Source organism: Nelusetta ayraudi, unplaced genomic scaffold, assembly GCF_046127955.1.
Source record: "Nelusetta ayraudi isolate G7.1 ecotype Tasmania unplaced genomic scaffold, CSIRO-AGI_Nayr_v1 ptg000066l, whole genome shotgun sequence".
Taxonomy (NCBI): Eukaryota; Metazoa; Chordata; class Actinopteri; order Tetraodontiformes; family Monacanthidae; genus Nelusetta; species Nelusetta ayraudi.
In genome coordinates, this window is record NW_027466116.1 from 177,591 (window position 1) to 205,000 (window position 27,410).

General features: G+C 45.2%; 2 protein-coding genes across 4 annotated transcripts; one reads left to right on the forward strand and one right to left on the reverse strand.

Annotated features, from left to right (window-relative positions):
- Positions 1 to 315: 315 nt before the first annotated feature.
- On the reverse strand, positions 316 to 19,420 carry ago1 (argonaute RISC component 1). Its single transcript, XM_076041380.1, has 19 exons — positions 18,933 to 19,420; positions 14,890 to 15,076; positions 13,218 to 13,338; positions 12,524 to 12,705; positions 11,766 to 11,902; positions 11,315 to 11,449; positions 11,095 to 11,182; positions 10,865 to 11,012; positions 10,650 to 10,769; positions 10,437 to 10,559; positions 9,642 to 9,775; positions 8,538 to 8,722; positions 8,278 to 8,437; positions 8,084 to 8,174; positions 5,590 to 5,784; positions 5,341 to 5,475; positions 5,136 to 5,237; positions 4,853 to 5,052; positions 316 to 3,228 (listed from the first exon to the last, which is right to left on the reverse strand). Exons 1-19 carry the CDS (start codon positions 18,955 to 18,957, stop codon positions 3,120 to 3,122), a joined length of 2,577 nt encoding a protein of 858 aa, XP_075897495.1. The 5' UTR covers positions 18,958 to 19,420; the 3' UTR covers positions 316 to 3,119.
- A 729-nt stretch (positions 19,421 to 20,149) lies between these two features.
- On the forward strand, positions 20,150 to 24,999 carry dhdds (dehydrodolichyl diphosphate synthase). 3 transcript variants are annotated; one of them, XM_076041393.1, is made up of 9 exons: positions 20,150 to 20,281; positions 20,620 to 20,711; positions 21,525 to 21,641; positions 21,726 to 21,868; positions 22,314 to 22,430; positions 23,151 to 23,252; positions 23,344 to 23,458; positions 23,779 to 23,886; positions 24,301 to 24,999. In XM_076041393.1, the coding sequence occupies exons 2-9, from the start codon at positions 20,649 to 20,651 to the stop codon at positions 24,541 to 24,543; spliced, it is 1,008 nt and encodes a 335-aa protein (XP_075897508.1). In that variant the 5' UTR covers positions 20,150 to 20,281; positions 20,620 to 20,648; the 3' UTR covers positions 24,544 to 24,999. The 3 variants fall into 3 exon arrangements, with proteins under 3 accessions (XP_075897508.1, XP_075897509.1, XP_075897510.1); XM_076041394.1 differs by having other exon boundaries at positions 20,212 to 20,255; XM_076041395.1 differs by lacking the exon at positions 20,150 to 20,281 and adding an exon at positions 20,319 to 20,504.
- Positions 25,000 to 27,410: the final 2,411 nt, after the last annotated feature.

The following is a 27,410-nucleotide window of genomic DNA, read 5'->3' on the forward strand; positions in this document are numbered from 1 at the left end:
GAATACTATCTGACTACAGCAGGAGATAAAACCCTAACTGAATGAAATATTCAGCCCGTTACATAAAAATGTACATTGTTAATTCAAGGTACTTTTTTTCATCAGTGAGGTAATTGTAACAAAACTATGCTGACAGTGGCTTGACTGAGCTTGTCATGTAAAATGTATAGATCTGTGTTGTTGCAATTTGTGTTATAACAGATTGGTTTGGTAAACCCATTCGAAAAGAAAAAGTAAAGCATTGATGCGACTTAAAATAACAACAACAACAACAACAACAACAATAATAATAATAATAATAATGACAACCAGACGTAATAAAAAACAACTTTTTATTTTTCTTTAAAAAATAACCCGCCCCAACAGAGTTCCCATACTATCACATACAGAGCCAAAATAATATGCTTCCATGTCCTTTCATTCAAATCTATTGGGAAGTGCTATGACAAGGACTGTTCTTGATCAGTGGCTTCAATATTGCTTCGTCAGATAGTGAGGCTGCGTGGAGAGGAGTAGTGGACTCTCCCTGTGTCCACGTGATGCATTTTTTTTCTTTCCCCCAAGGGAGGCTGCCTTTATCGTCTCATGCCTCCCCCTTTGCAAGGTGCTTTGTGGCTTCAGTGAGTGAATAACTGCATCTGGTTTCAGTGGTGCTAGGAAATGCCCCCTCGACTGATTTTTTTTTTTTGTTTGTTTTTAACTTTTAAGCACAGAATGAGGGATTTAAAAACACTGTCCCCAACTGTGAAAGGCCCGGCGACTGGTGAGCCAAAATACATAACAGGTTAATATTATATATTTATATATACAAATCACCTTGGACACAATGAAATATCAGTACAAAGGCATATAGATAATAACATGATTCAAAAATCAAACTCATCCGATCTCTTATCTTTTGATCCCTTTCCACTTAAAGGGGCTCTGATCATCAGACAAGATTTTGAGGCGCTTTCAGGGCGACAAGAGGTGGAATATTTTTTTTTGTTGTTGTGTGAGACAGTTTCCACAGTGCCCCCTTGAGGATACACTCTGACACTAGTCACGATATTCATAATAATGACAAAAGGAAATAGCAGTCTTTATAAACATTACACAATCGAGGCAAAACAACTGACAGGCAGTGGCGAGCGCGAGGCTCCTACCGCTAAGAAAACCCAAAATAAGGTGGCTCAGAATATCCAGTCATAAAAAATAATTACATGCATCCCCACCCCGTAAAATCCAGAAAGTGACTTGATGTTTAGGCAGGAAACGTTATGTATTCTAGTAATAGTGGTCTACCCTGTCCGATTTCACAATCCCCTACATGTGCCGCCCATGCACACAGAGCACCAATAGAGAGTGGCTAACACATGCTAGGGAGATTGAGGCAGGGGTATGCTGCAGGTGGGGTCACGTTTTCATGTTGGGATGAATAATAGCAGGGACTGGAGGCAATGACGTGAAGGCTGTCGAGGGTTCGTTTGGCTTGCAAGGAAATCAGGGGACGAGTGCATCTGAATTGGTTCAATGCTGCATGCTAAGAAAGATAGCGAGAGGGCAGACAAGAGTGTGGGTGAGTGTGTGCTTCTGCGTTCCAGGCCTTGAACTATAAATGCCCAAAAGAGGGAAGAGCTTTGAGTTAAAGAAGATGGCAAAAGGGGGAAGGATGATTCCCCTGAAACATGCAACAGGGTCGGGCGTTTTGAATGCACTGTGGTTCACGTGTACATGTCGTGATGTGCAGAGTGACTGGATCAAGGTCGGTCCACTGACAGCGAGGTCAGCTTTGCAGCACTTAAGTGATCACAGACTTTGCCAGCATTTAAAGTCGACAGAGGGAGCGTTGGCCTTGCCTATTGCCTGTAAAGTTTCCTCTTTGTTCAGAAAGCTATGCAAGTGCGGGTGGTCGAGTATTTTTTTTTTTTTGTTAGGCTTCAGGGCAGATGAGTCCCACCGGTTTGAAGTCAAAACAAATCTATAGGTAAAATAAAAAGTGCCACTTGAATCATAAAAAGAGCAATACAGAAATAAGGAATTAACTTCCTGTTTTAAGTGCCCCATTATCCATTGGTTGGCATCATTTTGGCTGGTTCGTAATGCTGGTTCAGGTGCATGGGGTGCAAGTATATTTGATACACTCTACGCAAATGGTCCCTCTACTTTTTATTCTACAGGCTAAAAATCGCTCAAGGAGACTGAGCGGCCAGCACTGGGAGTGCTGCGGGACCACCTCCTCTCCGTCTACGATATGCTACACCTGCTCTGTCCGCCCGCTAACACAAAGACCAGAGGACTAGCCTCGCTAACGTTTATGTGCAGGACTGGTGGCACCTACATCGCTAATGCTAAGTGCTAATGTACCATACCTCAGGCCCCTCAAGGCTGCTTTTAAAATAAAAAATAATCATAAAAAAAACATTATTGGAAAAACATATAAACAAAAGACACAGAAAATAATGAATGTAGTCCATGATGTCAAAAACAATATGTCTAAGTGTGCATGCCCGGTTTTACCCCTCTGGAGGATCAATACACTACGGGGCTTGGAAACACTGCCATCCCGCTGTGGGATGGCTGACGAGGCAGCATCGTGGTGAAAGTTTTTAAAACAAAAAGAAAAAAAGGGGGGTTTTCATGATTTTTTTTTTTAACTCCTTTCTTTAACTGCCTTTTTCCCCCTCCCCATCTGTATTGCATACTTACATACACACGAGTGTGAAGGTAGCGCATTATACAATTACATAATAATACCCAAGGTTGTTTTTTTTTTAACATAAAAAGAGCAACAGTCCTGGTAATGTAAAAACAATAAAATGACAATCTTAATAATAATAATAATAATAACAATAACAACAACAACAATAATAAGATTCATAACCTTTTGAGTGCATGAGGCTGTCGGAGTCTGCGTGTGTCTTACAGTTGGGCGATGGGTCGTTTTCTTGCTTGAACTTGGGTCAATCGACTGGCAGGTTGGTGAAGTGTGTATTGTCACTGGGAATAAGGAATGGGGATGAGGTGGTGGTAGTGGTGGTGTTGGTGGCGGCGTCGTCGGGCCGTGTGCTCACTCAGGTCGAGATGAGTAGGAGGGAGAGGGTTTTTTTTTTCTTTTTGATGGCGATGATACTTGTAGCTCAGGCAAAGTACATGGTTCTCAGGGTGTCGTGGTGAATCTGAACAGCCTTGGCCAGCGCCTGGGGGTCCCGGCCGTTGCTCTGGCCGGACACATGGCTGCCTTCGCCGCTGCAGGAGCAAGAGGGAGAGAGGTTACACAACAACGTCAGTCAATCTTAGGAGTATGGATATATTAATGTTAAAAAAAATATAAAAGACTTCAAGGCCAATGCTTGTTCAAAAAAGGGTCACAAGCGAGACATATAAGAGACATACCCATTGAAAAAGAGTATGACTATTAATATTTAAATGTGCAATATTGTGCCAATTCTTTCATTCCTCCGTCATCTCCGCCCACCATGGAATTCTTCAGTTTAAAATTTTAAACCACTAGCATTATACTAAAGGAAAGCTAGCCCGTGCACGGTGCAAAAATCAAACAGGGTCCCTGATCCACCCTCTTTGGTCCCTGTCGCAGTAAACATCTGGGAGACGTTTTTAAAACTTTTTCTGAGGCTTTTCAAATAGCCAATCCCCACTGACAGCATTATTCGGAATAATTAATGAAGAAATGAAATTGCCAAATTATGAATCTAATGCTATAGCTTTTGCTTCGCTTATTGCAACTGCGACGACTAATTATTCTGAAATGGAAAGATGGGGCTCCAGCCACCTACTCAGACTGGATTGGAGATCTAATGAAGTTCCTACGGCTAGAGAAGATTAGGTCCTCTCTGAATGGATCTAGAGACAGATTTTATAATGCCTGGCAGCCAATTATCTCTCATGTCAAAAACAGCAAAATCGACCTCACAAGTTTGAAATGATTGTTTAATGAGTCTGGTCAAGGAGTGATAGTGGTGGCATGTCAGTGTACCTACCACAAACAGATTAGATACGAGGTGTGGTGCGTTTTCTCTTCTTCCTTATTTTATTCATCTATTTATTTTATGTATATGTGTGTATGTGTGTATACAGTATATGTCTGTATATATCTATATTATTTAGTCATCTGTTATGTAAATATGTGTGTGGGTTGTTTTATATATATATATATATATATATATATATATATATATATATATATATATATATATATATATATATATATATATATATATACATATATATATATTTAATGGGATAGGGACTGGGGGATTTTGGTTTGGATTATGTAACTGCTGCAATTGTATTCAATAAGATGCATCTGGGTTTGTTTTTTTGCTTGTTAACGTGAAAACTTCTTGCCTGAAAGGTTAAAAAAAAATATTGTACCAATTCTTGGAGCTACATTTTTATTTTAAGTTCCAGTCAAGCAACTAGCAACAATCAATTTGCCAAAAGAAAAAAAGATCTAAAGAAAATAAATGTATTTAACCCTCCATAAAGCGTTCCTTCAAATGTTGTAAAATGCAACATGAGGCCTTCAAAATAGTAAAATTGATATTATTGATGTTTCTGCGTTGTTTATTTCCCTTTTTGCACCATTGAAAACATAATATCATCATTCTTTTCATGACCCCCCAAAAAATTCATTCATTAAGAGAACCTTCAATGCAGTAACTGTGCATTTAAAAAGGCATTTGAAAAAACAGCTAACTCAAGGTCTCTTATGTAGAACAACCAACTCATTGCAAGTGTTTGAGGGCATATCCGGAACAATGCAAAGAATCTACACACAATGTTGTAAACGTACAAACGCTGGTGCAAACCTCACAAAACTCCAGCGGAGACTTTTCTGAACTGTACTCACCTGTCATGTTCTTTGTCCACTAGATGGTAGCGGGCACGGAAGGCCACTAGACGAGCGTAGTAGGCTGGCGCAGGGATGGAGACCGAGCGTGTGCAACGTACGTAGGTGTGGCACAACTGGTAGGTCAGTATCTGCAGCTCGTCCGCGGTGAAGCGATTGTCGTCCCACAAAACGTAGTAATGAGACGGTCGGCTGGTGCCCTGCAGAAGAGAGACAGAGTTGCCGCTGAGGCCACCGAAAGCAACACGGAGCAAAACACAGCGTCTCTGCCGTCTGCTGTTACCTGTATGCCGGCGTGGCTGCACAGGTAGAAGTCAAACTCAAAGGGATGGGTGATGCTGGTGTCCACGGTAGTCCCTGCAGGAATATTCCCACTCTTCCCAATCTTTAAAAAGAAAAACAAAATGAGAGGATAATGATTCATTAGGAAGGTGTGAAAAAGTGAGCTTTAACATTGTAGTGGGAGGTGGGAGGGTGGGGATGAATACCCTCTCAGACTTGTCGGCACAGAAGAGGCGTGTGTGATGGCGTTTCTGCACCACGATATATGTGATTCCTGGTTGATAGTCTTTCTCCAGTTTAATGCAGGCGTCTCTGATGGCCAGGAGCTCGTAGTGGAGAATCTGCACAAAGAAATAGCTTGTTTCAGTTAAAAAATATATATATAACTCTACTAGGTAAAATCAAAAAAGAACCGTCCGAGTCGTGCAGTAGCTACAATTGATTGCCGTCCTTACTTGTGGCAACTGCCCTTCAGGAACTCCATCTCTGTAGAAAATGATGCGCGTGGGCTTGAAGCGGGTGGATTTGTAGAACTGAATGAGCAGCTCTCGCACCATGTAGGACAAATCCTCAATGATCTCCTGCCTGGGCCTCTGCACTCGCACGGTGGCACAGTACCTGCTGGGATGAGCGTCCATACTGCCAACCACCTGGAAAACAGCGGGTCGAAGGGCAGCGTTATGGCCGTTTGCCATGTATGGGTGCCAAAAATATATGTAAACATTAGCGATGGGACACGTGGTAGCGCTAATCTATTTAGCAGCAAACATCAGAAAGCAGACCCGGGCAAATTACGGCCCGCGGGCCACATCCGGCCCTTTGTGCATCACTGTCTGGCCCGCGTGAGGCCAATCATAAATTAGAATATGTTGGCTATTTAAAATATTTATGTCGTGCATGCAAGATAACCATGTTGCTTTTATTTTGAAAAGCATTATGGACACGCATGTGTGAAGGTGAGCAGCAACAAGTGACGCTAACCAGGTTACCCTCGACATGTCAGCAGCTCAAGCCAAGAAAAGGAAAGATGATTACCGTGTTTTCAACAAGACCTGGACTGCCAAGAACTTCTCTACAGAATATCAAAGGCAAAGCTGTGTACTTCATTTGTGGTACACGGGTCGCTGTGTTAAAAGATTACAATCTGAGTCGCCACTACATGACCAAAAATGAGAAAGAAATTGAAACTTTATCACAAAATCGTTCAAAAGGAAGCCGTTTTTCAATGGAGAGTTCACTAAAGGAGTGCGAATGGACTCTGTTGCAATAAAAGGGAACATTCGAGAACGGGCCACTCTTAACTTTTAAATGATTATTTAGGGGAAAAAACTGTGATCGGAGAGGCTGCTCATATTTAATCTGATGGAGAATCATGCAGTATGTTAACTGCAAAAAAAAAACCTGTTAAATGCTTTGGCAGTTAAAAATGTAAAAAGAATTGTTAAACCAGTGAAAAGTCCTGCTTGTATTCCTTAATTCCTTGGATAATTCAGGACGTAAAAATGACGACTTTCAGATAAAAAAAAAAACGAGTTCCTGAAAAAGGAGAGACCAATAAAAAGAAGAATCCCTTTCTGTTGCATAAGAGCAGGATTCTCAGCAAAGTCTGATATTCCACTCCCTCCTTCTCACTCGACGTGCGTTTGTTTTACGAGCCACCTCTAGAGGGCGCCAGCGCGAAGTGCCACGTCCTGAAATGCACCTTTTGTTTTCATTCCTCAAATCCTTTCTGCATCTGCATGTCCTCCATGTGTGTGTGTGTGTGTGTGTGTGTGTGTGCGTGCGCACCTGGGCGAGAGCATCAGCGCAGACCACAAGCCCGCTCACATCTCACCGTGCGTGAGTTATGTCATCGTCGCTAGGCAACAACGCAGCCAACCGCCGCAGAGTTTAAGGGTGGTAGTGGGGGGGGGGGGGGGGGTTGGGCTGAACGTCATTTCCTTTTGAAACTTGCGTCAGTGATGATCTGTTTGTTTCTCCTCTTCCCTCACTCAAACAATCCTCTGTCAGCACTTCCTTCTTTGCTCAGCGTTGTTCATTGTGTGTCTACGATGCGGCCGGGGGTTTGGTGCGTTTCCGTGCAACTACCGCTGCAACACTTCACGTCTGCTCGTTGCTACGCTATCTGAGGGAAAAATGTGCCACCGAACCCAGCGTCCATTTTCTATCACCACCATAAAGAGCCTCTTTGGAAATCCAATAGCAAACAAAATATAATTCTAATCTAATCTAATCTGGCAATATTAAACATGTTGATTTTTCTATGACACAACGTACAGAAAATGATAATACCATTACTTCATCTTTACCGCAAAGATCAGGACCATGGACTTCATTTACCAACAGATCATATGTCACCTCAGGCTCTCACCCTCAGTCACGGACAAACAGATTCTATATGGACCACAGCAAAAGAAGTCCACAATTATACATTAAAGTCTATTTAAATTTATAATAATTCAATGTAGAACTACACAACAATATTTACTTATATACATCTACATGACTAAATTAAGTTCATTTTGTCTTTTCTTGCAATTTCTTCTCATTGGTCCTTTTAATATGCATCTACATGTTAATATTTATATATGTAGTTTCTATATTTATGCATCTCTCTCTCTCTCTCTCTCTCTCTCTCTCTCTCTCTCTCTCTCTCTCTCTCTCTCTCTCTCTCTCTCTCTCTCTGGGTTTCTTCACAGATCTGAGTTTTTCCCAGCCACTGTCATACCTTGCAGCTCTGCGTGGCCAGTTGCTTTTTTGAGACGCCTTTGGCTGTGACTTAGCGCTGTGCAAATAATAGTTGATTGATGATTACAGTTAATCTTCCCCCTCACATACACACACAACTATCTTAGTGTCACAAAGTAGTGTTGTTGTGTCTCAGTGTGTTGTTGTTCTCGTCACCCTTCTACAAGCGCTGCTCGACAAGGCCGTCACCCCCAGACTTACCGCAGTGATAGAGGGCTTCTTGCCATCGCCAGCAGGGGGGTGTGTGACATCTGCCCCCAGGAAGATCACGGGCTGCTGAAACACTGCTGACCTGGAAGAGCCGACAGGGGGGACTGTGAGTTTTCTTTTGCTTATCCAGTAAATGTAGTAAAAGTTTTACAACTGAGTCATTAACGCCAGAGAGAAACACTGACCGTTGGTGAGGCACCAGGATGTTGTTGATGCCGCCCAGCTTGACGTTGATCTTGAGGCAGAGGTTGGAGAGGGTCTGAGGCGACGTCTTCACCACGTTCTTCACCTGGACGCACTGCGTGGCCATGCCCAGGAGGGTGTCCCCGACGCGCTTCACCTCGGCTGCGGAGAGACCGTTCAGAAAGTTCAGACGGGGAACCCGTGAGTGCCAGCTCACAGGAAAAAGCACAACAGCTGCTGTGTAACTGAAGTCGAGGGTTACCATAGACAGGAGTTTTCCCTGGGAGGATGACGATGATGAGCTGCAGTCCGGAGTAGGTGTTCTTCAGGTGCCGGAACATGGGCTCCACGCTGTCCGCTCCCTGGGCGTATTTACAGAAGCACGGCTGGCCCTGGATGGGCATCCCAGCGTCCTTGGAGATCTTACGCAGCTGGTCTGTGAAGTTCCTGAGACAAAAGAAGAAAAACAGAAATGACTGGGCTGACCTACTGCTGGAGACTACGGTGGCCGACAAGGGCCAAACACAATACAACTGGCTAATGTGCCTAGGTTGGTGAAAACAGCTGCAGGTATGGAAACGATGCAAATTCAACAACAAATAACACAAACACAAGTCTAAACAAGGTACAAAACGAGGATGGTGGTGCAAATGAAAAAAAAAACGCGCTGCAAGACATGAAAACACAAACTTAAATCATCAAATGTACTGCAAACATAGCAGCGATGCATAACACAACGGATGCAAACCAACAAAACACATAAACGAAAAAAAACGCTGCATTAAATCAGTCACTACAACGGAAGTGCTCCAAACCTGCAGGGGGCGCTGTTAGTGGAATAGCTCAATGGAGAGACACACAGGTAGACTGAGGACGGGTGACTGACGGTGTTTCAAATCACAGCGGCTTAGCACGCTAATTTCTAGACAGCCGTCCTCGGTCTACCTGTCTGTCTCTCCGCTGACAGTGCCCCCTGCAGGTTTGGAACATGTCCATAGTGACTGCTTTATGCAGCGTTTGTTTTTTTTTGCGTTTGCATGTTTTCTTGGTTTGCATCTGTTGTTTTGTATCCCTTCTCTGTTTGCAGGGCATTTGATGATGAAGTTTATGTTTTTATGTCTTGCGGCGCATTTTTTTCATTTGCACCACAATCCTCGTTTTGTACCTTGTTTAGGTTTGCGTTTGTGAGTTTGCCTCGTTTCCATACCTGCAACTGTTTTCACCAACTTTAGGCGCATTAGGCAGTATTGTGTTTGGCCCTTGTCGGCCACCGTAGGAGACACTATAACAGCACCATATGCTAGCCAGCACTCCAGTGAAAAAATGTCATTTCCAATTCCTGTGTTCCTCCCTCCCCAGCACTTACTTCAGCACCTCTTCTCGGCATTGTTTCTGGGGGGCGAAGCAGGCGATGGCCCAAACTTTGATCTCGATGCCGTTGTAGAACTGCTTCCCCCTCATGTCCCACACCCCCTGGTTGGGCGTGGCAATGGCACGGTTCTGTGGAGCACAGGATCAGTGTTTACATCAAGGCAACAACAACAAGATGTCCGGTGTCTGTTCTCCAGTCTTTTAGATGTTCAGACAGATCAGGGGTCGGCAAGCATCACTATCAAAAGAGCTATCTTGCCCCATCTGGCATCAAATAACATTTCTTGCCGTGAGTTCGGAAAGAAAGTCAATGCGCATGTTATCTGACAGCAATAAAAACGTCCGGTGATTGACGTTTGCACCAACGCCTGATGATCGAGGTCGCAAAATGCGGCAGGGTTACCAGGGCGCAATTTGTGCTTCTGACTCATCAGGTGTCGAATTCTGGGCATTTTTGCGCCTGCATTTCATTGGCTCCAACAACGTAAAGGTGGCGGAGATAATGTGTAAGTAACTCGAAACAGAGGTTCAACCTTGTCGTCTTTCCACATATTTTTGGAGGCAGCTTTGTACCATCTCTTTTTCTCAAATGCTTTTCTCAACATGCTCAGTTTAAAAAAATGTCCTCGCCTTGTAAACAGGGCCTAAAAATGGCTAAAATGTATTTCTATGTTATTCCGTCTTTTTTTTTTTCAGCGCTAAAGGGAGCCACTGCAGAAGCGCAGCAGAGCCGCTTGGTTGCCGACTCCTGAGATAGACAGAGGATAAATCCATGACGGTGTGTGCTTACCCGTCCTCCGTACTGCAGGATGGGAGCTGGGAGGACCCTGCCCGTCACTTCAGCCATGTCATCTTTCACCTTTATCCCAAACTCCTGGATGTAAGGGTCCAGGTTGAAGTTGGCGTTCTTCATCTGTGAGCAGTGCAGCAAAATTAGTGAGTGAAATTTCAGACAAAATATTTCATGGTAAACTTACACCGCCCTCTTTTTCCATCCACTCACCAGCCTGCTGATCTCCTCCTGCCTGTCGGGTGCAGAGCGAGCGGTGGCTTTGATCATGGTGGAGGTCTGATTATCTGTCAGCTTCTTGATGCATCGTTGACCGGCTACAATGTTGCACACCTTAAAAAGAGAGAAGAGCAAGTTGAACGTGAATTATTGCGCACAGTACAGCGAGGTGTCTTTCACACACGCAGTCGGCAATTCTCTCTCCTCACCTCCAGGGGCAGGTAGGTGTGCTTTTGCTCCTGGCCCACCTGCAAACATGGCAGGTGGGGGTATTTTAGCTGCAGGTTGTACTTCTGCTTGAAGTACTGGGCCACTGTACATTCTACCGTCTGCCCGCTCTCGAGCTGGAGGGGAAACCTGCCGGGAGACGTTGAAAACAAGACCTGAGTTTCTTTTTCTGCACCGCATCACTGGCGGTTCACACAGACTGCATACTAACGTTTGGTGGCTTGCTGGTCGTCTGGTGACGTTGCATACACGATACTTCCTCTTCATTTGGCCACAGTGGGTCACCTCCACCTTCAGGCCTGTTTAAAAGTAGAATTTAAAATGAGAAATCTCCCTAAGAAGCGGGTTTTAGATGGAATATTTTAAAATAAAGGCCTGAAAGTGCATATTAATTGTCACGTTAAAGATTTATGGTGTTCATTCGGCAACACCTTTGATCTCCTTGGTGAATCGGACCCTTTGCGAGTCGGTGAGAGTCTTGGGTTGCTCGTCGATATTGCGAATGTCCAAAACTTCACACATGAACTCAATCACAGGCTGAGCTTTGTAGAAGGCCGTGGCAGACACTAGGGGGAGACAGAGAGCGTACAGAGGACCGTTAGAAATTACCATAGACAAAGTGTGGCACATGTCAAATTTCTGTTCATAAAACAGAAGGACTCGGTTGCATCGGTGCGTAAAGGCAAACAAAAGGAGACAACGGAGGGATCAGCTGTAGTTTAAACTCATGTACAAAAGTCACATGGGGGCTTGAGTCAGCTCCACGCATCTTCTCTGTCCCACCGCGCCGACCCAGTCATTGCAATGTCGGGAAAAGGCGGTGAGATCACACACTGACTGGCTACACAGGGCCGTCTGCTGTGTAACTCCTGGCTGACTCACCGTCGATGTTGAGCATCATCTTCCACATGGCGGGGCGCACAGACTGGTGGAAGCCAAACCAGACCTCCCTCCCCCCGCCCAGTGGGTGGTAGTAGCCCTCAGGTGGGGAGAAGAAGGAGCGGCCCACTGGAGTGTACCTAAGCAGGAGGATGTGTGGAGAGGGGGTGAGAAAGGATGAGAATGCACAATGACTTCACAGCATTACCTCATGGTGACTTCATAGCCAGTCATGACTTTGAAAAGAAATCACAACCGATTGACCTCCATAGAAAAAACAAAAACAATTTTCATGTCTAGAACAGGAAGATTTATAAAAAAGAAAAATATGTTTTTTTGTTTTTTTTTTAAAGGTGTCTTTAAGGGGGGGAAAAAAACAACTCATATTCAGGTCAAGTCCTGAAGCTTTAATTCATTAATTCATTACTTGACTGCCCGATATTGTTCAGCGACACCTTCACACAAGTCTCAGCTAACAAACACCTTTTGTTTGGTCACTCCGACTAAACAAAAGGGTTCAAGGGTAGAAAATTCAGGAAGGGAACCGAGGATCCAAAGTTTATACAATGACACATTTCCTATGCAGACAGAACAGCTGCGTTTTAAGAGTCATCGGCTCTTGGACTGTGGTGTGAACACCACATGGCTCAACCCATCTTAATGGCAGCACACTGGCCTCATTCTGTCTGTCCCAAAATGTAATTGCACACAACACTGGGGTCACCAAAGTAGACAGAATAGCAGCGGCTTGTGTGGAGCACCTCATAGAGGCCAGGTGGCGCATGGCCACGTCCAGGGCTTGAACTGAGTCGAGGGGGACCTGCAGTCGGCCGCTGACCAGGGTCTCCTGCAGCAGGCGCCACGACACTTTGGCCAGCCAACGGATGGACACCTTGAAGATGCGGTCCTTGCCCTCGCCGGGGATGGTCACTTCAAAATCAACCTGGAGGAAAAGACGAGAGGACAGCATGAACATGGATGAACCAGAAGAAGGGTTCGGGTCCCAACAGCCTTCTTCTGAACCCTGCAACCTGCATGTTTTTCATCCCGGTGCTGTAAGAGCTCCGCAAATGACTGACAGTGCAGCCAGTCTCAGGCTCCCCCTCAAAAAAATGATTTCAAAGAATTTTTGCGATCTGGCCAAGAGCTGATGCAAGAACTGAAAACAAATATCGGTGAGGTGTAATCTTGACTTTGCATCAGGGCCGCACTGCCTACCATTTTCTCATCCAACCTCATCATCATCATTATTATTATTATTATTATTATTATTATTATTAATAGTTGTGTTTCCCAAAGACTTTCATGGAGACGGAATAACATAATATGCCACATTGCACAACCGCGTGAAAACCTCCAACCCATGTGTCAGGAAGCAGTGGGTGTCTGTGCCTGTAAACGACACTGGGGCGGACTTATGTCCTCTACGCCACTGCGTCGCCTCGCAACAGCTACCTTCTCACTCCCGATCGGCAGCGCCAACACCGTGTAGATGTTCTTCTTGCCGTCGTACACTGGCTTCCGGTCGCCAAAGAGCTGGGGCTTGAAGTGCTGCACCATGTACTCCACCACCTCCCTGCAGGACACACACACACACACACACACACACACACACACACACACACACACATCAGGAACAGACGGACTAAAGTGGGAACTCTCTATTGTGACGTGGGGGGGGGGGGGGGGGCGGCTGTGGGAGGCAGCGATTGAGGTGATAGAATATCGATCCAGCGGGACGCAGCTGGTCGGTGCAATATTTCATGGTCATGGGAGGAGGTGAGGCCGGGACAAAAAGTGTGAGGAAGGGGCCCATCGCTCAATGAAGGGTGGGTGCCTTGGCCTTCATGTGTGCGTGGGGGTTGCGCGCTCGCCCTGAAAGGGAAAGGTCAAAGGTCTCAACCTTTGGATGCCTTTTGAGAACCTTTGTCTCAAATCCTGCAAGCGAAAAGAGAGCGATGCGCTCCTCCCCGACCCACTGAACACGACCACTCGCAACTATCAAAGATTCTTCCTTTTTTATTGGTTTAAAATTTCTGCTGAAGAACAAATGCATTACTCTGTACAAAAATACACAGAGTAATAAATCACTCTCTTATCCATCCACTCAGTCGTATCCTTTCTGTTCTCATCCTGATGGACTCTCTTCATACGAACCCCCATCGTCCTGCTAAAACTTTCAAAAGAAATGCACTTATTTAGAGCAACACATTACGGGTATACGACACCACACAATAAAAGCGATGGCCAACAGACGCTTTTGAAGGGAACAAGGCATTTACGGACTTCTTTGAAAGCCACATTTACTTGAATAAAACATTATGCTGCAAGAGCGTAAGTGGCTCTCTTGAGAGTGATGATGAAAGTTGGCGAAGCAGAGTCAAGGCATAGTTGCATAGTTCCATTGGTGTGATTTGTGTCTTCTTCTGATGATTGGATTTAAGCAATTAACATGTGGGGGGAAAAATACAGCCATGACAGAATTGTCTGGCATGGGGACATTAAAACCAGCAACAAGTAGAGCAGCGCTGCTGATATGCATCGGATGGCCTGATGCTGCTAAAACAGGACCACCCACAATTCCTAGAATGAATTAAGTGGATTATTTTTTATTACAGACCAAGTCCAGTGCCAATCCTGCACAAGTTCTTTTTTTAGTTTTATATTTTCTACCATCCTGGTTCACTTTAGTCAAACTTGAACTACCTGGTCATTTCAATTTAACCTTCAGCACACGGCGAAAACTCCTCCATTGACATTCTTTCTTGCGTGACGCAGAGGCAACAGCCAAGGTGAAAGAGTCACCGGCTTTCAGCTCATTTTGAACGCAGCCATCTGTTCAGTCTGGTTGTTCAGTCACAGCGACTGCAGAAGAAGAAGGAGAAGAAGAAGACGGCCTCTGCGCCGTTTCCTCTTCAAACTGACTGACTGACCTTCAACGCTTATTTCCTAAAAGGAGCATTAAAGTTGTAAGAAAGACGTCCCATTCATTTTGAGTGTCTTTAAATGTCAAATGTTGCTGTTCATTACACAGTAAAAATATATATACTATCCTTTAAGATGACCCAAGAGTCCAGCAGGTGGATGTGTATAACACCAACTGTGACTTGCAAACATGTCCCATTACCTGTTGACTCTCCGTGGGCACTTGTCAGGCTTGATGTCCACCTCGTAGTGGTAGACGTCCATCTTTGGGATTTCCACCTCGAAGTAGTTGGCCAGCAGCTTGATGGGCTTGCCCACAGTGCCCATGCCTGGCCGGCGAGGGGCATGGAACACCTGCTGCAGGGGTGGGGGGAAGGCCCCCATGGGCACTGGACAGACAGACAGGGAGGGAGGGAGAAAGACACATCATCAACGGTGGAACGGACGGTGTGTGGCAGAGCAGTCGTTTTGCATCGTGTGATCAAACCAAAAGCACAACTAGGTGGCAAAGGAAGCACAGGAGTGGGAATGGTGGGGGGGCAGAGGACAACAACGAGGAGGACAAGAAGTTTTGCGAAAGCCAGGAAGGAAGCGTAGGCACAGGCCAGAGCGTCGGGATGGACGGAAAACCCGGCGTGAGATTCAGGAAGGCAGAGAGAAAAACAATGAGAATGGAACAGTTGAGCATCAAAAGTGGAAACAGGGTCGGGCGGAAGAGGGTGTTTTTGAAAGGAACAAGACAAAAGGCGATGGAGAAGAGCCTTGACAGGGTTAGAGGAAAAGCAGGCGAGGAGGAGACAGCACAGGTCAAAGATGTGCAGGAAAGCTGAGTGATTAAAAAAATAAATAGAGATATATCTTGATAAAACAGTAATAACAGGCATTCTTAGCACATCAAACAATTAATCTTTTCTAGAGTTTGGAGACGTAGGGCTGCATGGACAAACATCTCTCAGGATGCATACGACCGATACCTAATGGATGAATGCTAGTGTGCCAACCTCAATTTTCAAAAATGATAATACATCTCGAGTAGCGTGAAGCCCCAAAACGTGACAAAAACGTTCCTCCTAGAAGACACAACTTGAGAGAGTAAAACTTTGTGATGTCACCAAAGGCATGGATACTTCCCTGATACCGAAGGCAGTGACACAAGCTGGCCCCAAAATAATCTCACACCACCTAACCGTCACCTTGTTCTTGTCCCAGTCCAACCACATGGAAGCTACCTCAAAGGCTGCAGACACGCTGCTTTCCACCAGGCTGCTCCACTGAAGCCTGCCATGAAAACTGCTCATTTGAAAATAGTCATCATTGATAATGACTTGGCTGAAAACCAATGCCAACTTCTTCTTCTTCTTTTTTTTTTGTTTGAGTACAGACATTTTTAATTCAAGAGCTTCCAAAAGCCCCACTGGCTCAATACACAACTTCCTGGGTGATAAGAAGTTTTCGAGACTGCAAAGTATCCAGCCGACGACGCAGCTGGCTAATCATCAGCCACCGCCGAGGGAAAACTCAATCTTATCTGCAGATCAGCCGATAGCAGTTAACAAGGTGAGTGCAACGTCAGGGATCAGAGGGGACGTCAATGTATCAGCTCACACTTGCAATAAAATACTTTTTTTTTTGTTTGAGCACTTTCAACAAGCAGGCCTTTATTCTAAACGACGGCTTTTCAGACGTGATGCTTAAAAAGCGGGCCTCAGCAGCAGCAGCAGCATCATCTGCACCAGTCAGGAGGCTTAATACAGAGATCCGGGGCTGGGTGCTCCATCTCAGGCTCACTGTGACTCCTGTCTGAGAGGGGCCCAGTGCCTTCACCTCTTGATCCCCAGGGAGCAGGCCTCCTCCACCGCAACAAAGGGCCCAGCTGCCCTGTTCCTCCATCTCTCTCTCTCTCTCACACACACACACACACACACACACACACACACAAGCGCGCAGCAGATACAGGGGTGTATGACAGAGGGAGCGCCCTTGCTACACCAAAACGTGCACACAAACAGAGGGGGCCCCCTCTGCATTCCCAGCCTCACCATGGAGACACCAGGGCAACACAGCATTGTCATGGATATCAGGGGACCAGTGTGTGTGTGTGTGTGTGTGTGGGTGTGTGTGTGTGTGTTGCAGGAGATGGGAGGAGGCGGGGTGCTGTTGTGGTCATGCCGAAGCGACCTTGGCCTTTTTGGACCTGCACTGAGCACGTTCCCACATCGGGCCAGGAGGCGTGCGGGCCGTCCCGAGTGTCCCAAACTGGGAGAAAACCCCCGACTTTGAATAGCTTTGATTCAAATCCAGGACAGGAGGGTCCCGATGTCGCACCTCCGCCGAGTCTTCCAAAAAAAAATGTTACAAACTTGAGAGGCCGCGAAATTCTCTGCCAAAGAAAATAAATTAATAACGCCGGAGAAGTGATGTGTGAATCACACTTTTGACACAATACGTGAGCAAAATCCCGGAAACACAGACCGCAGACATGTGCTGACCACACGCAACAGGACAACGTGCAAAGAAAAACATGTATGCTTGATGGGGATGCGAGTGTCTGCTGCGCGTTGTGATTGCCGCGCGCTCACACAATGACACGCACGCACGCACGCACGCACACACACACACATGCAGTTGGCCCTCGTGCCAGTGAAGGCAGATGGCGAGAAGTGGCGCCAGCGATCTCACATATCCCCAGACAATAGCCGTCTTTCCTGAGCAGTAAGACTTCAAGAGGCGCTCTTGGAGATGCTTCACAACATGGGGACGACTCGCTCGCTGACAGTCGGCGGCGAATGACGTAACGTGCACCAAGGCCAGGTCACACGAGACTGGCGCCGTTTTAGGTTGAAACTGTTGAAGGGAGGACATTTATGACTCCGTTTCGGGGGGGGGGGGGGGGGGTCCCTTCAACGGGCTGCTGCCTTAAGTGGGGGCCTGGCGGCGAGGACACCTGACCTCATGAGAGTTTCACAGGCCAATGTATGAATTAGAACAAATTGCCAATACTGTATTATTGTTTCTCAGCCAAATTAGCTGGCTCCCGAATACGTGGCTCTTGAGTGTGAGATAAAAATGGCAATATGCTTTATCTTGGGGGAGTGGGAGGAGGCACAATGAATATTCCCGCTTCAAACACAAAAGCAGACACCACCGAGATGAGGGGCCCCCGGTGGCCCTTTTAACGATTCAACCAAATTCAAGGTTCAAAATCATTGGGAGAGACAGTGTCTTTTAATCTGAGCCATGCTTTTCAAATTAGAAACACATTGATTATCGGTTATGCCGATTTAGAGGAAGCCAACAAAGTTCAGAGGGACAAACCTATAAGACAAGGATGTCAGAAAAAAGGAAAGCAGAGGCACATGTCTGGGTGTGCGAGGCAACGCTCATAACATTTCACAAAAGCGTGGACCTGTGACCCGGGTGTGAAGTCGCACACAGGTTGGTGCTCTCATTTGCAGCACGCACACCTTCGTAACACAGCAAGAGGCGGACAAACGAGGTAGCCACAGCGCCTCGAGCTCCTTTCATCTCAGGGTGCAATGCAGTACACACGCATCTCGTTCAACATCGGGTTAATCGGGCAACCTCGCATGGAGATGTGACAATTGAGGATTATTTTCGGCTCTGCAACGAATAAATGGTTCATTTGCAGACGCCGGAGCGCGCATGTCGTGCGCATGCCTGTGTTATATGCTATGAACACTCTGGACAACCCGTAATCTGTCAGAAGGAGAAATGCAGACAGGTCTCCTGAGGTCGGTGTCCCGGCTGCAGGCTACTACTGCTGCTGCTGCTGCTGCTGCTGCAGACTACTGCTGCTGCTGGAAGGCGGGCTTCACCTCGCTCCTGCAACGACGAGATTCCCACGACCTCCCTGCCCCTGCGCATGGCTCGAGATACTGCCAAGCTTGTTTTCAGCTAAAATAGTCTCAAAGTAACATTTCGTTCCTTCCTTCCCCCCCCGCCACCCGCCACCCGCCGTGCTAAAATGCTCTGCACGGAGACTGCATCGCGGATCCCTCCTTTCCAATCCCCTGCTCCCTCTTCCTTCTGCTATATTTCCGATGCAACAGACAGGGCTGTCACCGTTGCCTCCGATGCACGTTCCTACGTCAGGGCCGGCATACGGTGTCCCGTTATTCATTATTTATTTATTTTCAAACTGAGGTCTAGATATGAAGCCATGGCGGAAGCGTGTCGGGCGAGAGATGTGTTAAAGCAGCAAAGTGGAATAAAAGAAGCACATACCAGCGCCAGACGGTCCCGGCTCCATCCCATCCACTTAGCCGCGCTGGTACAAGCTAGCTAGTCCGGGGTGCTGTGGCCAAACCGCCAGCCCCTTCAGGCTGGAAGCGTCTCAGACTTCCAGCCCCCTCCTCTCGGCGTGTAGTCGTCTCCCTTCTCGGTGCTACCCCCGCCCCCTGCCCCTGCCTGAACCCCCCCAGACCCGCAGAGGAGTTGAGGCTAACGGCAAGCGCAGCCAGCCGCCTGTCTGCCCGTTGACCCTGGAGCTAGTTCACGGCAGAGCTCCGGGGAAAAGCTGCCGGATTTCTGAGCGCTCTTCCTCCTGCGGGGCCGCGCACTCTCTCCAGGCGCCGTGATTTCGCCGATGGTCCGCGGCAGTGGCGCTTTCTGCTGGCTGTGTTGTGCTCCTGCTCACCGCTCAAGCACGATTCTCCAGCGGAACAAAAAAGGCCAGCCCCCCTCACCCCCGAAAAATCCGAAACTTCTTCTTTGCCATTAAAAAAAAGTGCGAGTGAACTGTTGATGAACTTGCTGTCACACCCCAGCGGTGAAAGTGGGTATAACACTGCAGATATGCAAATATGGGCAGGTGTCGGGACCTTTTGAAAGGCACGTCAGAAGAGATTTGCTTTGATTTGAGTTTGTTGAAAAAGGGATTATTGAACTAGATTTTTTTTAATAACTAGAAAGTATAAACACACGTGCAAACTTTACAGACAAGTGGCGATGTTCAAAACATTTTAATTATTGAATATAGAATATGTTACAATAATAGTTGTGGGAGTGACAGTAATGGTTTTTTAACATTTATGTTCGTAACATTAGTAGTCCATTACATTTGCACTATGTACTTACTTGTGCACAATATTATTACAAAGCTATCATACATTGAATTGTAAATGAGCATTATAATGTAAAACAAATGTTTAAAATGTTAAAAAGTATTTTCTATTCAAATGTCAGATGTCTACCTTGTAGGAATACAAAAATAAATAAAAAATAAATTTATAAAAATATAAAATTAAATTTAGTTATATATTTGTTTAATTTGAAGTGGTCAGCAAACAAAATAATTAATTGACCCTGAAAAATTAAACCTTCACTTTATCTACTCCGAGCCACCGAATTTCGAGTGACAATGACAAAAGCTGCGTTCGTGAACATAAAATGTCTTCGTTAAAATGTTATTACGTAAGAAGGGCCGCCGAAGTCCCTCCGCATGCTCTGAAGATCTGCCGTACCTCGACAGGAAGTCGTCATTGCGCCATGACGTCACTTCACTCCGGTGCGGAAGAGAGCGTCAGCGCTGAGGCTGTGAGTTGGAAGGTCCGTGAGATGTGCTAGCAATCACGGTAATAAATGAGTGGTGTGTTGTGTGCTTTGATTACTCGGATAAGTCAAATAGTTTCTGCTTGAGTTAGAGTTACATTTGTTGCGTGTGGTCCCGTTTGAGCCGTTTTTTGCCTCGTAGTAGCCAAGTTCACGGCGCTTCTCGTGAGCGAGTGTGACTGAGAGCCGAGTAATCAATCAGTGGCAGTATAGATTATTGACATTTTCCCATTGGCACCTGACTATGTAAGATCATTTTTGTTTTATCGTGGTTTACATGATGCCGTGTTTTCTTTGTTGTCGCTGAGCTCGGTGGAGGTTCGCTGTCATAACCAAATTTGTAATATTTGCCTATTTTTAGATCTTTGGAGAAAACAAATCCCGGGGAAAATGTCGTGGATACGAGAAGGAGAATTAAACCTGATCGAAAGGTTTACAGCCAACATACTGAAGGTAAGACCTGTTACGTTTGGCACGGTTAACTGCTGTATTTGCTTGTCTTCTCATTCATCGCATGGCTTGCACAGTAGCCAAATGTGCTAAAAATGGAGATATGTCACGAGGCGGTGAGCAATGCCAGTTGCTATGAAAGAAAGCAGTAGGGATCATTCATCTGTTTCTGCCGCATTTTAGTTTTCAGTGCGGTTTGAAAATGTCCAATGAATAATCAAACCATCTCTCGTCAACAGTGAACATCAGTTGGACCTTCTGGTCTGTGGTTGTCCTTGCCAAAACAATCAAAACGACTGTAGTATTATTTGAAATGAATGCATATCGGTTAATAATATGTGTAATACGTTGAAGAGCAGCTAGATTTGCATCTTAGCTATTATTTGTATTTTTTGTACGACTTGTACCACTTGCATGTGTTTTTTTTTTCATCCCTTACCAGTTTTTATTGACTTGTCTCACAAACTGCTCTACAGCCATTTAAAAACTTTTCACATGGCTATTTATTTATGTACTACTACAAGATGCAAGATAAAGGCTAATTTGACTTATTTAAAAAGGAAGACACAGATTTTTACAGCTCCATACACCTCAAGTACAATGTCAAAACAACTGCAATTAACAAATGTTGGTTTATTAAATTTTTGGATGACAAGGTAGAGGTTTGGAATTAAAGGCTGATACTTTTTGCCACTTTAAACATTGAAAACCCTGCAGTCAGATGTGATTTTATTCACTGAAACAGCCTCAGCTTCACTGTTGAGCAACTGTTGATTAATTAAGACATTCTGACCTCCCCTGCATTGTTCCTCCCAGGCTGGACCCATGCCAAAACATGTGGCGTTCATCATGGACGGTAACCGGCGCTTTGCACGCAGGCAAAACATGGAGTGTCTGAAGGGCCACATGCAGGGTTTCAACAAGCTGGCAGAGGTAAGAGTGCGTTGGTGCTCAAAGCTCTCCTCCTCGTGAACATGTCCGTGTGGGTGTCTTCATTTTACACCGCTCGTTCCTCAGACGTTACGCTGGTGCAAGCACCTGGACATCCAGGAGGTGACGGTGTACGCCTTCAGCATCGAGAACTTCAAGCGCACCAAAGACGAGGTGGATGGGCTGATGGATCTGGCCCGGGAGAAGTTTCTGAAACTGTTGGATGAACGGTACATATCAACTCACTTCTTTGTGTGCCAACAAGATACAAATTCCTCTCTAAGTGCATTCAGAGGGACAAGGCAGGCTTCCAAAACTGACTGAACCTGTCAAGCTGACATTGAGCCTTTTGGTTGATGCCAGTTGCTCCAGTAAAACAAGTATTTGCTCAACCTGCCACAACTTAGAACACTTACTTCACCATGGTGTTTGAGGATGATAGAAATCCGTTGATGTCAAAGGGCTCAAGCCGAAGAAAACCCGTCCCATAAATAGAAGAGAGCAATAATGCATGTTTCCATCGCTGTTTTTAGTTCATACGGATTCATTCTTCCGATGGTAAAGAACAGAAGTGGGCAAGTTTCTTTGTAAAAATCGTGTTGCTGCCCTGTTTTTGCTGTCTGCATTTTCAATCTCTGCCATTCAGCTACTCTATCGCCCTCCCTCCTTATTTAGGGAAAACCTGGAGAAACATGGCGTGTGCATCCGCGTGCTGGGGGACTTAAACATGCTGCCGCTGGACCTCCAGCAACTTATTGCCAAAGCTGTGCTCACAACCAAGTCTCACGATAAGTATGTAATTCATTTGTTTGCTACACACCTTAAGGCCGCGTTCAGACTGCCAGCCAAAATCCGATTTTTGCCCATCCAGACTGAAACCGGACAGCTCTTTGGTTGTCTGAACAGTCACAAATCACATGGAATCCGAAATTTTGCTAAATGGATTGAAACCATCTTCAGGAGGTAGTTTCAAATTGCATTTGGACGGATGCGTCTCAGTCTGAACAGCTCCAAACACACCCATGGATTTTGACCGTCATCGATGCGACGCAAGAGCCAATGCGCCAGACCAGAGGGGGCGCCATTCCAGGTGCACAGCTGTAATGTAATGGAGCAGACAGAAGCAGTAGAAAAAAGCAGTCCCTGGACAGAGGAGGAAACTCATTGGCTCATCAGTGTGTGGGGAGATATGGTAGCTCCATTCAAGCCAAGCTCCAGGCCATGTATGGCAACAAGTGCCGCTGTTGCAATTATAAGACGTCACGTAGTACGCGCTGGACGACACCTTCGCTCCGACGTCGTTGCTACAGATCGGATCGGTCAATAATGTGGCCCAGTCTGAACAGAGCCAGATCCCATCTGGACAATTACTAAAAACAGTGAGTCAGCCCTAAAAAAAACAGATTTGAGAAGGAATCTGATTTGAATCAGATTTGCCTGCAGTCTGAACGCAGCCTAACATGATGGAGGGGGTTTTGTGAGACCGTGGCTTTATAAATACTTGTTTTGCAGATGTTTCCTGAATGTGTGTTTTTCCTACACGTCGAGATACGAAATCACCAATGCAGTCAGAGAGATGGCTTGGGGCGTGGAGCAAGGCCTCATCAAAGCGAGGTAACCCCGCGGTGGCGGTGGCCGCAATGCTTCCAATACTGGGCTACGCTGAAGTGACTTTAAGTCGTCGTCTCATTTGTTGTGTTTGCAGCGACGTCTCGGAGACGCTGCTCAGCGAGTGCTTGTACAGCAGCAACTCTCCCAATCCTGACCTGCTCATCCGCACCTCTGGAGAGGTGCGCCTCAGCGACTTCCTCCTGTGGCAGGTGAGCACCGCCTGTTACTGAGCTTTGACTTGTGTCACACTGCCACCAGCCAAGTACTGGGCACAGCAGAGTTTCACAGAGGCTCAAGCTCTGTGCAGACATAGGACCACATTTGTCTTTAAGCCACTGTATATACAGAGAGACACGTGTTGGAAAGAAATTAATTTGACATAATATGTAATTTTCTGTTCATCATCATCAGAAAATAATAACCCTAATACTTATTTCTGTTCACAAACTTTGGATTACTACTTTAAACAGAGAAAATTTATTCTTCAAACTTTTTTTTCCCAACCATGTATTTACTTTTCCATCCCCAGACTTCCCACTCCTGCATAGTGTTTCAGTCTGTTCTGTGGCCGGAGTATTCATTCTGGAACCTGTGTGATGCCATTCTCAGATATCAATTAAGTTACAAAAGCATCCAGGTATGGAATTTTTTTTTGTTTGTTTGTTTGTTTGTTTGCTATTATAAGTCATGTGACATTTTGTCACTCAAGATTGTTAACGCTGGTTTTAGGCATTTGCCTCTCTTTAATCCCAAGGATGTGTTTTCTTCATGAACACTTAAAAACAGAGTAAAATGAAAATATGCTAAGATTTGTGAATTTGTTGTGTAAAGTTTATAAACATTTTAACTATCTGGTATTGAAAGTCAATGTAAACAAAAAAATAAAGCCAATGTACATCTGCATTTGTTTAGATTATTTTAGGAAGGATTTTTTTGTTCTTTGCCAATATTCCTCAGTGATTTAATAAAAAATAAAAAAATCAAACCATACTCAATGTTTTTAAATTGATGTAGTTTCTAAAAAATGACTGTTCCTGTCCTTCTTCTGCAGAAAGCGAGAGACCTCCATCGAGAGCATCAGGCCCTGCAGCAGCAGGAGGCTGATCGTGAAGTTGTCGCGGAGCTCCTGCAGCATCATGGGAATGGGAAGCCTGTCGACGCCCAGAGGAGACAAGATGCGCTGCAGCACTACGCCACATGCCGCGAAGAAAGAGTTCAGGACTTCCTACGGGCTCTGAAGCACAAACGAGACTCTTACTTTAACGGCTTATGGAGTGAAACTGCCTTGGCCTGAGAGAGCACTGAAGAACAAACCCCATGTTTAAATGGGGGAGATTGTTCACTATCCAAAAAAGCTCCTATGGAAGAGTGAAGAGTTGGACGTTTACTGGGGACAGTCATTGTGTTACTGATCAGAGGAGATGCCCATATTACCCCCATGGGGCTGTAGAATAATTAATATTTATGATTGTAGATATCAAATTAATCAATCTAATACGTGGACATGTCTGGTCAAGATGTAGTTAAACGATTGTGTAACTTGTCTGTCAGATGCATGCCGATGGAGGTGAACGCCTGGGTGTTGTGGTGTTGGAACGGATCCGAAACAATCATCCACAATCTTTTCAGTCAGCCCACCTCTGCATTTTGTCCCCCTGAAAGTGTTGTTTGTTTGAATGTGATTTTAATGACATGACTAGATTTTGACCAGCTCTCTGAAAACTTAATAAAATGAACACATTATTGTTGATTTGGTAAAAAATGTATTTCTGCTCATTATTTTTTGTCACTCATATCACTGGCCTTTCTACTCACGCAGCTACAGTGGGGCAAAAAAGGATTTGGCAGCTGCCAATTCTGTAAGTTGTCCCACTTTAAAAGATGAGAGAGAGTCTGTAATGTTCATCAGATGTACACTTCAACTGTTGGAGACAGAAAAAGAAAATCCAAGAAATCAATTTTCAAAGAATTTATTTGTATAATGGTGCAGAAAATAAGTATTTAGCACCTGTTACTTCTTCATTAAGAAGCTCTTCTATCCTACACCTGTTACCTGTATTAATGGCACCTGTTTGAACTTGTTATCTGTATTAAAAAAAAAAAAAAAGAAGACACCTGTCCACCCCCTTCAACAGTCAGACTGCAACCTCTCCACCGTGGCCGAGACCAAAGAGCTGTCTGAGGACATCAGGGACAAGATTGTACACCTGCACAAGACTGGGAGGAGCCAATCTACCATTGGCAAGCAGCTTGGTGAGATATCAACTGTTGGAGCAATTATTAGAAAATGGAATAAATGCAAGATCACTGACAATCTCCCTCGACATGGGGCTCCATGCAAGATCTCGCCTCAAGGGGTACAACTGATCTTGAGAACGGCGAGAAAACAGCCCAGAACTACACAGGGGGAACTGATCAGTGACCTGAAAATAGCTGGGACCACAGTAACAAAGGTTACTATTATTAGTTTTATTAATTGTTATTAGGAAGACACTACGTCGTCATGAATTAAAACCCTGCAGTGCTGGAAAGGTCCCACTGCTTAAGCCAGCACATGTCCAGGCCCATCTAAAGTTTGCCAGAGACCATCTGGATGATCCAGAGGAGGATTGGGAGGATGTCATGTGGTCAGATGAGACCAAGATGGAACTTTTGTTTTGAGGGGGATGAATGCTGAGTTGCATCCCAAGAACACCATACCCACTGTGAAGCATTGGGGTGGAAACATTATGCTTTGGGGCTGCTTTGCTGCAAAGGGGACAGGATAACTGATCCATATTAAGGAAAAGATGAATGGGGCCATGTATTGTGAGATTTTGGGCGAACGCCTCCTTCTATCAGTGAGAGGATCATTGAGGGTGAAACGTGGCTGCATCTTCCAGCATGACAATGATTCCAAACACACTGTCTGGGTAACGAAGGAGTGACTACGTAAACGTAAATTTAATGTATTTGATTTATTAAAAAAAAGAAATAATACATACATAAATAAAAGCATAATTAAATTTGATTGGAATGACTAATGCACTGCCCTGTGATGAACTGGTGACTTGTCCAGGGTGAACCCAGCCCTCGTTCTTTGACAGTGGGGATAGGATCTTCTTGGCACTTAATGTAACAAAAACAAACAATCGTTGAATCTCCAAATACTTTTGGAACTGGAGTCATTTTAACAGGGACAACACAACCTGATGTGGAAGCTCTACTCTTTCATGTTTCTTTTTCTGATTACTCTTTTCTATGGTCCCTTCATTACTGAGATTGTCCTTTACTTTCTCTTTTATTTGTTAGTTTAACATTCTGCCTCTCCCAGTCAAGGACAAGAACATTCTGAGCTCGCTCCAACATCGTTGGAGGCCAGCTGATGGACCTGGACGTGCCCTGGAAGAAATGTGTGGTGCAGAAAGCAAAATATATTATGAAGCAGACCAACCATGTCATGTACAATGGATTTACTGTAATGCCGTCTTGGCGTCACTAGCATGCACCCCAGAGGAAGAGAAATTCAATTTGAATTCTCTGATTCCTTCACTTATCAGGCTGACTAATAAATACGCCAAATTTATTGAGTCGCTTTGTGCTTATTTATGCTCTGTGCATAAAAAACTACAATAACCACAAGTTGAAAGTTTGTAGTTCAACTGTTAACAATTGAATTTTAAATGCATATGCGCGCAAACAAAAGAAAAGAAAATTTAAAGGAGCTCAGATGACGTAAAACATTGAGAAACGGGGAAAATTTCCTTGGTGCTTTTTTGATGGCCAGAGTAATATGTCTATTCAATTGTTTTTTGTTTATTTGACTGATGACTATGTGGCTTTTAATACAATTAATTATTACCATAATAGAGAACTGAAACAAAACAAAGCAATCCACAGGTAGAGTGTGAAATTATTTCCAAAGCAGTTAGCATAAACTGTGAGCAGTTGAGTCCTCAAATGACACGGACCAAAGCGAAATCGATCGGCTACGGGTTGACGACCCTTCTGGAAAAGAGTAGACGAAGAGCGCGACAGTTAGGCTGCCTGTTAGCGACGACGCCCATCATGTGGCCTAAGGAAATCCGCGCCTGCACGGCGCCCCCAGCGGTAGCCGTTGGTACACCTCCCAGGCCGCTTCCTGCCTCTTTAAGCAGTGGGCGGCGCCAGCCCCCATCAAGT